Source organism: Fringilla coelebs, assembly GCF_963513975.1.
Source record: "Fringilla coelebs genome assembly, chromosome: Z".
Lineage (NCBI taxonomy): Eukaryota > Metazoa > Chordata > Aves > Passeriformes > Fringillidae > Fringilla > Fringilla coelebs.
Genome location: NC_140031.1, coordinates 1,140,802 through 1,153,397, shown reverse-complemented (window position 1 = coordinate 1,153,397; position 12,596 = coordinate 1,140,802). Strand labels below are relative to the sequence as shown.

Below are 12,596 nucleotides of genomic sequence, written 5' to 3'. Positions count from 1 at the left end.
TCAGGACTTATGTATAGTCTATGTTTTCTGATTTATTAGACCTTAAAAACCTCTTTTGAATTTTATATCTCAATCAGCAGGAGCTACACCACCCGTAACCCTCCTTTTTATGATGCAAGAGTTTGAAGCCTAGGAAGCTCTGGATGTGTTCTGTGAAAGTCTACAACAATAATTTACAACCCTTATTTTCTTTCTCTGAAAGTAGAATCAGAATTTTTTTTGGCTGAAATGAGGATTGCAGCAGATATCTGAAGCCGGGGGGAAAAAAAAACCAACACAAAGAAAATCAAATTGAACAGTGGAAGGGGCTTCAGGCAAACAGTGAAGAAGTGCTTTAGGGCAGTGCTTGCTTCCAGAGTTGTTGTTTTGTTACTTGATGTCCACCTAGTTACAGCATCCAAGCCGGATTCCTTTGTCTGACAGGCATCAGCTTTTTCAGAGGTTTCATGAGAGCAAATTACCTCTCAGGACCAAACTGGAAGCACCAGCTGGAGCACTGGACTCAGCACAACACACTCTCTGTCATGCCCACTTTGCAGCTCTTTGCTTGACGATGAATCTCTTACACTTGAGGAACCCAGGACATAACAGGAGTTTGGCAAAATGAAACAACCAGAAAATCTTTCCTGGATAGAAACAAACCTAAATAAACATTGTTCTGAGAACACAAGTGTTTCCTTCTTCCTCCCTCACCTCAGATAATCCCAGAAAGGTTTGGACTGGAAAGGTCTTTAGAGCTGATCCAGTCCCACCCCTGCCATGGGCAGGGACACCTTCCACTGCCCCAGGGCGCTCCAAGCCCCGTCCAGCCTGGCCTTGGGTACAATGGACCTGCTGACAGAGGCAGCACCCCCCAGGAATTCCCAGCCCAGCACCTGGATGGGAAGCCAGCCGCACTGATCCGGATGGTCTCCAGCACTCCGCAGGCTCTCAGCTGCTGCACTGCTCTCTTCGGATCAAACCTGCAATCAGATTTAGGACAGACTGTAACACACACTGAAAGGGAGCCCACAGCCACTGCCTCCCAAACCTCAGCATAACCCAGGCCTGGCTTCGGGAACAGGCTGCACAGATGTCACACCTTTTCTCTGCATGTCACAAAGGTCTGATTTCCAAGTTGCCTGAAACCTTGCTCCTACCCTGCTATCAATGCCAGGTGCATTCTTGGGATAGACTGACCACCTGCTGCAATTAATTAGTGCCTACAGCCAGAGTCTACTTGGCTTTGTAAAGCAATACAATCACAATGAAGAAGGGAACAGGCTACCCCACCACAAGCTGCCTGGTGAACCAGTGATCAGGGCAACAACACATTTACAGAAACCAAATTCAACAGCAAAATAAGTCTGATATATTCAATTCCATATCCAAAGCAGGTAATTAACAGGTCCCACAATTTTCTAGACTAAATTTTCTAAGAATAGTGGTGGTTGTGTTCCGGACCAATGACTCAGGTACGCACCACATGGAAATTAAAGGTCTTTCTGCCCTCCTCTTTAAAGCTTGCATCATCCCTTACCACTGGCATCTCATTTCCATCAGGAATTTGTAGCAAAAAAACTCAAGGCAACTTCCAGCTGAATACTCAGGCACTGCTTCCTCTGGTTCCTGGCAAAAACTCACTCCCAGATCAGACCATCCTTGCAGACAGTGAGTCCAGGTACCAGGTACCATCTCCCATGGCTGCTCCCTCCTTCCACCCTGACTCTGAATGCACAAGGAGCTCCCAGCTCTCCAGCTCTGGAAGGCACTGGAAAAGATCCCTGCATCAAGCTCAGACTCACAGGATGCCATGTCCATAGCTGTGTGAGGTTTCCAGAACAAAGCTTCTCATATAATGCCAGTTTTTCCCCTTTCTGAAAGCCCAAAATATTTACACCTGCAAGTCAAGATTACATGAATAATTCTGCCTGCTCTCTGCTGTACAAAAGCAGCATGAAAAATAGTCTCCTTCTTCTCTCTTTGTGCTTTTTTTAATTCCCTGGACCTGTCAAGTCTACAAGCAAGTTATTCACTGCAACACCATCAACACTCTGCAGGGTGAAAAATCAGTCTGGGCTGTCACTCATTTCAAGGAAGAACCCACAAGGGTGCAATTTCCATAAGAATAAATAATAAACAGGAGTGGCAGATCGACAGGTAAGCACCAGTCCTGGAAGATCCCAGGGCAATCTCTCTGGTATCCAAGGGAAGCTGCACAGCAGCAAAGCCCTGCTCAGCAGGGGTGAAATGCAGTCACCACAGAGGCTGCAGTCATCTGTCAGCAACAGCTCCAGCTATGGGCTAATGCTGAAATTATGACCTTAAAAGTGGGACAATTCACCTTACTACAAACTGCTTTTCCTTGCCATGGCAGGTAGAAGCACCTAGCAGGTTGCTTTCCTCCTAGAAACCCAAGTCAAAGACCCAAGCCTTGCCTGAAAGAGGAAAACTGGAAGAGGAACAACCTGAAGTCAGGCATTCCCCTTGCACATCTCTCTTTGGAAGTCTTCTCCAGCAGGAATTAACCTCAGACCCAGGCTGCAGTCATATGCAGCAGACATCCCTGTAGTGCCAAGGTGTCCAGGATGGGAGCCTGGCACCCTCCAGCCCCATTACTGATCTCATCTTCTCAGCAAGCTGTGAGCAGGAATGCAGGGTGTGAGAGACCTGAGGAGCTCTCCAGTCCAACCCTCTATGCTCAAAAGCTGGGACAGCTTTGGGGCACACCCATAGCCCAGGGGTTTAGCAGTCAAAACTGATAGAAACCTCCAGAGATGGAGGCTGAACAACCTCCCAGGGCAGACTGCTCCATAGACAGACTGGCCTCAGGGAGAAAAAATACAGGTTTACTCATTTCCAGTTTGAAGCTCCCATGTCAATCTGGATCCATTGGCTCCTTCCTCCCACCACACACCACTGTTGAGAGCATGTTTTCTCCTCATGGTAGCCCCTCTAAGTACTGAAGGACTGCCATTACCTCCTTCCTGTTCTCCAGGGTAAGCTTCTCATTTTAGTAAAAATGTAATGCTCTTGTGAGCTGAAAAATGTTGTATTTTAGAAAGAGAAAACTTTTCTCACTGAACAACAAACATAACACCCAGTGTTCTGCATGCTACAGACACTTGCATGCTAGCGTGGAGCAATGCTGATCATGTTTCACTTCACAAATGCTTCCCAGCACTGCACATTTTCCAGCATGTGTCTCTAGATCCCATTTTTACACATAAAAAAAGAGAGCAGTCCTACAGGGAGCAGCTGAGGGAGCTGGGAAGGGCTGGAGCCCCAGGAGAGGCTGAGGGAGCTGGGAAGGGGCTGAGCCTGGAGCAAAGGAGGCTCAGGGGGGCCCTTGTGGCTCTGCACAGCTCCTGGCAGGAGGGGACAGCCGGGGGGTCGGGCTGTGCTCCAGGGAACAGGGACAGGAGGAGAGGGAACGGCCTCAGGATGGACATGGGGAGGGTCAGGGTGGACACCAGCAGGAATTTACCCAAGGAAGGGGAGGTCAGGCCTTGGCAGGGGCTGCCCAGGGAGGAGTTGGGGTGCCCATCCCTGGAAGTGTCCAAGGAAGGACTGGATGTGGCACTGAGTGCTTTGGGCTGGTGACACAGCGAGGATCAGGCACAGCTGGGACTCCATGATCCTGGAGTTCTTTTCCAGCCTCAGTGCTCCTGGGATTCTGTGACTTCATTTGAGCCAGGCTAAGGATACAAATTCCTCAAGCTGGTGGCAGCAAGACCAACCTTGACCACAATCCCCAGGTGACAATGCCAATAAACAATCCATGAGGGGTGAGGGTTCTTGCAGAACCACCCACAGGAGACACCTGAACCCTCTGTGGATGAGGATGCAACCCCATCATCACAACCTAAAGCAACCTCCTCCAGAACCATCCTTGTGTCTATTTTGGTCCATCATTTGTTGCCAAAATCCTGAGCTTGGACATTCACCAACAGTAGCATCACATTGGCCAGAGCCATCACTTGGACTAGGAGCAGGCACTGGCAGAATTATCCTCCTGGTGCTTGCTACCCATAATATCTTAGGGATACAATTGAGTTCATTCAATTACTGCCCCCTGAAAACCAGGAGCTTGCACATCCACGGAATTTTATTAACTGTATCCTGAGCATCACATGAAAAACTGAATTTGAAAGTTCAAAGGCAGAGAAGTGAAGAGGGATGAACTGAAAGGAGGGCCAAGCAGGGACATGGAGTCCTGGAAAAACCCATTGGAAAGATGAAGCCACTTCACCACCCAGAGCATCTACCACACTCTCACTACAGCAAATCAGAGAATAATTTTGTGCTTCATCTAAAGAAAGAGCACAGGAACACAGATTCCAGCACAGACAGCCATCTCCAGGGCTGCTAACTACTCATCTAAGGAATTGGGTAAATAGAAACCAGACTCTGAATGTCTTGCAATGATTCATACCCCTCACTTTGCTGTTTGCAGGGGCAGAAGAGTCAAGCCTGGAAGCTTCCTGGTGGATACATCTCCCCCAGCACATCATGGCCAAGGGTGAGTCTGTTTAGAGAAGCTTTGCCTTCTTTCCAGGAACCTGTTCTAGCTGTCTCTGCACTTCTAAATCGCACTGTGCTCACTGGGAGCACTCAGCCTGCATCAGATCAGCTGGAGGGAAATGCCTCACTGCTGCTGGATTGCACTTACAACCTTCTTCCTTAAAGGTCACCACCTGCACCCGATGCCTTTCAAGGACATCACATCTGTAAGGTCCCTGCATGCTAATGGCCAAGGTTTCCTGGAGTTGCAGGGAAGAGAACTGGCACAAATCCATGACCAAGAGGTCAAACAGGGCTAACAACTACCTGCTCACAGGGTTTGCTGCCTGTGATATGTCTCTGAACTACAGACAAAGATCAGGACTGGCCTTTTGCTTCAGCTGCTCACCTGCCTGAAGCTGATGCAAGCCACATCTTTACTTTTTCTACATTTATTTTGGGAGCACCAAGATATTTCTGTTCATTTTACAAGCCCACTACTTATCTCTTCTTTTTCATTTCTTTCTCCTGTCACTGTTTGGAACTATAATTATTTAAATCAAAGCAAGTCTAAGATGAAAACTGTAGGAAGACCCTATTACTGCAAAGTAAGGATGCTCAGTATTAGCAGAGCATATCTATGAATTATTAGAACCTGAATTAGACTTCATTTCAGAGGCACAAACCCCCCATGCTGAAACCCAAAAAGGTGACTCCAGCAACCCACACAGACCTTCCAGCTACAGACACAACATTAAAAAGAGGGGGCAAGATCTTCAGCAGGAAGAAGAGCCCAAAGCACGCCCTGCTGCCTTAAAGCTCAGCACATCTGCTCATAGAGTCCTTCATTAGTAAATTTGCAGACAACACTAAGCTGGGAGCGTGTGTTGATCTATTGGAAGGAAGGATGGCTCTGCAGAGAGACTTAGGTTGGATGGATGGGCAGAGTCCAACAGCATGGAGTTTAATGAGTCTAAGCGCCGAGTTCTACATTCTGGACACAAAAATCCCCTACAACGTTACAAGCTGGGGACGGTGTGGCTGGACAGTGCTCAGGCAGAAAGGGACCTGGGGGTGCTGGTCGATGGCCAGTTTAATATGAGCCAGCAGTGTGCCTTGGTGGCCAAGAAGGCCAGTGGCTCCTGGCCTGCATCAGGAATGGTGTGGCCAGCAGGAGCAGGGAGTCACTCTTCCTCTGTACTTGGCACTGGTGAGAGCACACCTGGAGCGCTGTGTCCAGTCCTGGCCTCTCAGTTTGGGAAGGATGTTGAGGTGCTTGAGCGTGTCCAGAGGAGGCAACAAGGCTGGTGAGGGGCTTGGAACACAAGCCCTCTGAGGAACATCTGAAGGAGCTGGGGCTGCTTAGCTTGGAGAAGAAGAGGCTTAGAGGTGACCCTATTGCTCTCTACACCTTCCTGAAGGAAGGCTGTAGACTGGTGGGGGGCTGGCTTCTTCCACCAGGCAGCACTGACAGAACCAGAGCACACAGCCTCAAGCTACGTCAGGGAAGGTACAGCTTGGATACCAGGAAGAAATTTTTCACTGAAAGAATAATAAAGTATTGGAATGCTCTTCTCAGGGAGGAGGTAGAATCACCACCTCTGGAGGTGTTTAAAAAAAGACTGGACACGGCACTTGGTGCTACAGTCTAGCTGAGGTGTTAGGGCACAGGTTGGACTCAATGATCTTAGAGGTCTCTTCCAACCTCCTTATTCTGTGATTCTGTGATCTGCAGGGCCACTTACTTGAAGGGGAGCTTCTCGTCGTTGGGCTTGATGCAGCGCACGTAGTGCGGGGTGGTGGCGTTCAGGGTCTCCATCAGCAGCTGCAGGGAGTTGCGGAACTGAAAGACAAAACCACTCATCTGGAGGAGGGAGGAAGGAGCTGTGACCCTGCAGCCCCAGCCAGCAGGTGCCACAAGCCACCTTTGGGTGTGACACGGCATGAGCCTCCCCATGGACCCAGCACAGGCAGAGGGAATTCAGAGAAGACACTGTGGGTGGAGGGCTTCCAGCTCAAAGAGTCATGAGCAACAAAGCTTGGGACTCTGCCCAGCTGGGCCTTTGAAACATCTCCAAGGATAGAGAAAGCACAACCTCTCTGTGCCCCTGATGAAATTTTTGACTGCCCACAATGGGGAAAATGCTCCTTTTCTGAAGCTGCTTCAGTTTAAAGGCTCCACAGTATACTGGGACACCATCCAGTGAATCCCAGAGTCTCCACTCTCCCCAGACCATGTCCCAGCTGCTCTCAGCCAAGAATTCTCAATCCTGCTGTTCCAGAGACACCACTAGAAGTCATCTAAAGCACAACAGCTGAACACAGTGATCATGGGAAAATATCTTTCCACCCCCTAACAGCTTTTTATTTACCTCTGCTTCAAACTGAAGCAACAAGGTGTTAACTGGATTGCTCAGACCTCACATTACCTGGTGTCCCACAGTTTTCCTGTGCTCCTTGTTGGCAGCTTTGAAGGCTGGCTTGGCAGAGCGCACGTTGATCCGGGGTGTTCTCTTTGGCACGGCAGAGGCGGGCACGGCGTCCTTCTCCTCCTGGAATAAGTCTGCTACCATCTGATACTGAAACAAAAAGGCAACACTTGAGCACCTCTGGCCCTGCTCGCTGGGGAATGAACCCACCCAGCTCCCACTGCTCAGGTCATTTCTAACCCATCCTAAACCTGGAAGGGGAAAAGGGGCAAGAAAGTGCAAGCAAGAAGAGTTGTCTACATGAACCACATCAGCAGGGCAGCTGACCATTCTGTGCTGCAGGTCATGAAACCTTGAAACGTGCACAATAAATCAAACTAACCTAAAAAGAAAAAGAAGCTGGATTGCTGAAGTCTTGCCAAGGCACAAAACCTCCTGGACAGGAGGTGACTCTTGCTCCCAAGGCTTTGTTTCAGGGTGTTTATCCAGCTCTGCCCCAGCAAGGATGCTGCCTCTACAGCACATACCCCAGGAACAGGATCGTCTGTGAGCACAGGCAGCAGCCAGGCCCCACCACAGCACCAGAGGCACCCTTGCTTTTCAAAAAATTAAGGGACACAAACACTTCCTCCCTACTGACCCACCTTTCAGGGCAGCACCACCATCCCACAACCCTGCAAGCACCACATCTAGCTCAACAGATCCCTAAGCCTGGGATTTCTGGCAAGCCAGCAGCAACATTTCCGCTTCACAAACAACAGGTGAGCTGGCAAAGGCAGTTAATGCCTTTTTAAAAATCATTATTATTTAGGAAGCAGGATACTCAGATTTACATTAGGCCGGGGAACCTGAATATTAAGTAAGCCACCATAAATCTGGTCCGGTTAGCAAGGCAGTTGAATTTTCACATCTTGAATCCATCTACACACCCTCACTAGCTACTGCCACATCTGCACTTACATTCAAAGGGGAAATCTTTAAATGTAAAAAAACCTCCTCTGTCAGCAGGTGGGATGTCACGTATCACCAACTGAGCTGGGCTCCGGCCCGGTGACACTGCCAAAGCACCCACGATGCCTCCCAGCAGCATGGATGCTGGAGCACCTGAGGGACAGAACCACATTCCCCACATCCATGGCACACCATGCCCAACACATCCACCCCAAAAGCACCAGCACAAGGCAGTGGCAGCTGCCTAGCACTCTTGCCCCCACCTCAGGCTCCTCCAAAAGCCCAGCCTGGTTGTATTTCCATTAAGATCCCAGGAAGAGTGCTGTGGTTTACCACTTTTTAGACATAGACAGACAGCTCTGTGCCATGAAGGGCTGCCTGGCTCTCTGCCACATCCCTGGGCTGAGACAGGGACACTTCCAGCCCTGTCCTGTGGGATGCTCTCACAGCTTGTTAGGACAGCAGCCTCAACAACACTGTGGGAAGAAAATTACTGGCATTACATGAGCAAACTTATCGCAGGCTGCACAACAGCGCCAGTTAAGGATCTGCTTCACACTCAGCTTTCACTGCTACCTTTGCAGCTCACTCAACTCCTACCACAATAAAGTTTCTCTCCTTCACCTGGCCCTCTATCCCTAAAAAAAGACATCCTGACAGTTATTGCGGATGACACATCACCATGTGGGATGCTCTGACTCCTGCAAGCACGGGAGGTATGGATGGCACACGTATTGATGAAGATATCCAACATAGGCTCTGCATTACTGCCTCACACCTGACAATGTGGTAAAACCCATGGATGTAATTTGGGGTTTTCAAAATACCTTCTCAACACAGCTGGGAGTGCCAGTGATCCCTCCATCCATTTAGTATTAATAACAGCAGTGCTGTTCTTGAACGAGTGCTGGAGAAGGATCTCAGAGCCAAGCTCTCAGCTTGCATGATGCAAACCTGGTGGAACTGGGATCATCTCTAGCAGGAGCCATTCTGCAAGTTCTGGGGCACAAGCAAGAGGGACAGATCCCTCCTCCCCAGCTGGCAGAGTCAAAACCATTGGTGCATTATTTGTAAGTACAGAGAACTGGAAAATAATACCTTCACAGCATGCCCTTATGCTTTCCATCAGCATTCAAATCACTTCCCTTAATTCAAAGAACATCAGCTCTCAACTGTTTTAGCTGACCAGCGCTTCAGAACTAATTAAACACTTTATAAAGTCTCTTTCACCATCTTGATGATGGCAGTAATTGCATTCTAATTAGCAGAAGGCAGTTCTGCCTTGGTGGGAGTGCTTCGTCAGCGATGGCTTGCTGACAGGGAGGTGCCCAGGTCCTTGTTGTGTTAAATTCAGTGTTCCCCCTTGCCCTCTGTGCTGCTTTAGTGGGAATGCAAAGAACAGTGCAGGGAATGGTGTGTGCCAGCCTGATCCTGAGGACAGGACAAAGTCCTCGCAGCACAGCCCCCTGCAGCACAAATCTGAGCTTTAGTTAAATTTACACTTTTGGGTAGCAGAGTCAGCACTGCCACTGCTGCTTTTGCTGGTTCAGAGAGACCAGGTTGCCTTTCACAGCAAAAGAAAATTGGTTTTGATGGTTTAAAGCCCTGGAGGGCAAATGGCAGGCAAGAAGCAAAAATACCAGGGAAACAGTCCGCTGGCAAACAGGGGTTAGGGGCAGCAAGAGCAGATCATCAGGTGTTGAAGGATTTGGGAGCGGAATGTGACAATGCTCCTGCTGCTCCTCTTCCAGAGCAGCACAGGATCAGCGCAGTCTGATAAAAGCCACTGCTCCCACGTTGTTAGGGGAATGGCTTAAAGGCAGAAATTCAACAAACTGTTTCCCAAAGGATCTCAGACCCAATGTATTTCAGGGTGTTCTGGGCTGGTCAGGGCAGCTGTGGCTGCCCCATCCCTGGAAGCATCCAAGGCCACATTGGACAGGGCTTGGAGCAACCTGGGATAGTGGAAGGGGCAGGGGTGGCCCTGGATGGGATTTAAGATCCCCTCCAACCCAGCTATTAAACAAAGTCCAGCCTGCTCTAATATTATATTGTGGTCGCTATATATGACAAGAGAGCCTTTATTTTACATCTGTGTTTTTAGGGAACAATTTCCAGGGTCTCCACCGCTCTACACCACACTACTCCAATGAGTTACAATCTCTCCTCTACACCAAACAGTCAAGCAGAAATTCTTATCAGACACTGCCAGTTCTGCAGCACTAACTCCAACAGCAAGTTCAGCACTGGCTAAAAAATTAATCATACAGCATCAACTATTCTTGGAGGTTACCTGGCATTTCTAATGAGCTCTAATCATGCCCAGTTTTTCCCTGGGAAGCTTCCTGAACATGCAGAGCTCTTGATTTGGGCATTATTAAAGCCCAGCTTCATGGCTATTAATTTCACAACTACTCCCATGGATGAGAAAATTGCTCATCTTGCCATCTTCACATGAATTCCTTGCTGCGAAACAGGCCAAGCCACTGACAACACTTGAATAATTTCCCATTCTCATCTCTTCTAACTTTAACAGGAACAAACTCCTCCTAAAAATAATGTTTCCTCCACCTCCCTTCATCCCACTCCTTATTCAGGGTGGCATTCAGAAGGTCACAGCCAGCAGCACACCCAAGGGTGTCACAAAGAGAAGTCTGAATATGACACACTTTTGCTTGCAACAGGCAGGGGGCCTTCAAAATTTGAAGGATAACAAAAAAACAAACAAAAAAAAACCCCCAAAAAACCAAACAAAAACCAACAAACAAAAAAACCCCAAACCTAAACCAATTTAACATGCTGGCCTATACTATGGAAGGCTTTGAAAGGTTTAGAGGAAAGCAAATGTGCTCCTTCCTCTAAACTACATATGGGGTTTGGAGCAGCAATGGTGCCCCAGAGTCACACAGCCTGGATTTTGGCTGCTGGATGGTGAGTTGGGCTTTGCAGGGCTGCATTCTCACACTAACTGCTTAATAAAAGCTGGAGAGATGAGGTTGTTTAAAGATTCAGCTCATTAATTGACAATGAAAGACTCAAGGCTGCTGGGAAGAACTTTTGGTCTGGTTTTAAAACAACAAAGATCTGAAATTCCTTAGCTGTCTGTGCTATTGACACTTTCAACCCAACCTACCCAAATGCCCATAGAGAGCAGGAGTATGGTACTGGAAGCCAGTGCGAAATCTACTCAATTTATATAGAAAACTGTAAAATCTCTGGCTTGGAGCCCACTGTCAAATGCTCATTTACTGCAGACATGACCCACTCCAAAGCCTTCTGCTTCCAACATCCCAACAAATCCACAGCACACAGGAAACTTTAAACAGCAGGAGCCAAAAAGCCTTTACCAGGAGACCTGGCATTCAAAGCCAGTCAATACATCCCTGCTGGCACCTGTTGCAATCAGATGTTTACAAGTTGTTTGTACAACACTCATGAGAGGGAAGGTGCACAGCACAAAACCTTGTAAAAGACAAGTGATACCAAGAGTGATCATTAGTGTCTGTTAATCTGTTCAAGTTACACGTTGGCGATGGTGTCAAACAGCTCCACAGCACCTGGAGTGTCTCAGAGTTCATGTTAAATTTCCAGCATTATGTATTAAATCCAGTTTTTACACAGTTATTATTGAAGTAATTAGAAGTCACAGGGACAAGTATGATGGATTACAGCCAAGAGGAACAGCTGTTTTCACACAGGAGGAGGACAGGACCAGCAAGGGTACCCACAATGTACAAACTACACTGGTGACAGTGGCTTTTAACCCCAGATCCCCGTGCTTCTGACCAACCTGGTCTAGTGGAAGGTGTCCCATGGGAGAGGGCTGGAACAAGATGATCCCCTAAATTCTCTTCCAACCCAAATCATCCTGTGATGCTACGGGTGATGGGTGATTGGGTGACAGGTGGGGAGCTACAAGCAAGAGCTAAGTGGGATTTACAGTGCCCAAAAACTACCTGTTCCTAATTTTGGCCCTTGGTGACCAAAAAAAGAAGAGGATCAGCAGATTTGGAAACTACCGCGATGCGTCTTGACAGGACACCAACCCCAGGGTGAAGGAAGGCAGACAACCACCCACATCCACAGGTGGCTGTGACTGCAACCCTGAGCACCCTCCTGTCCCCCTTCTTCCCTGCTCCACACCCCATGGTCTGGCTCTTTGGTGGCTGTCAGCGGCTGTCACGGTCACACCCAGAGCCAGGCGTGGCACAGGGACGCACAGCTCAGCTCCAGCCCGGACAGCTGCCCTGACCTGCTGCTCTTTTTACCTTGCTGGCTTTCAGGATGTTGATCTGCTCCTCGTACACAGTGTCCCTGTTCTTCTCCAGAAACCCCTCACTCTGGTACTCCACCTGCCAGGACACAAAGGGAAGAAGTTCAGAGGGACAAGTCCAACACACAGGGACAAGGTGTTCCCAGCACTCCCCTGCTGTCAGGAGCTCACCCCAAAATCCTGAGAGGGGAAAGGAACAGCTGGAATTTAAAGGTCACTTTTTATCAAAGTGAATCTGGGTGAAAGCAAAATCCTTACTAGGAAACACAGATTGTTTCCCAGTCATTAAATTCCTGTGTATGGAAGCCGGGGGTAAAAAATGCAAGGATCATCAGTAACTCTACACGCTCTTTTGTTCACTCCTCAACTCCTTCTAAGTTAATCAATAAACCTCAAAATACGTCCTGCCTAAGTCTCTTGTAGGTCTCTTGGGGCTTGAAACTACAGAGGGGTGGGATGCA

The 12,596-nt window shown here is 48.5% G+C and overlaps 1 protein-coding gene across 1 annotated transcript in view; it reads right to left on the bottom strand.

Moving 5' to 3' along the window:
* MYO5B (myosin VB) overlaps positions 1-12,596 on the bottom strand; it is a gene marked incomplete at its 5' end in the record, with an annotated part of 144,200 nt that overhangs the window by 54,914 nt on the left and 76,690 nt on the right. The window contains 4 exons of the mRNA XM_084224607.1: positions 876-962; positions 6,228-6,325; positions 6,912-7,061; positions 12,131-12,214. Of these exons, the coding sequence (XP_084080733.1) occupies positions 876-962; positions 6,228-6,325; positions 6,912-7,061; positions 12,131-12,214 (419 nt within the window). The remainder of the gene's footprint in view (positions 1-875; positions 963-6,227; positions 6,326-6,911; positions 7,062-12,130; positions 12,215-12,596) is intronic.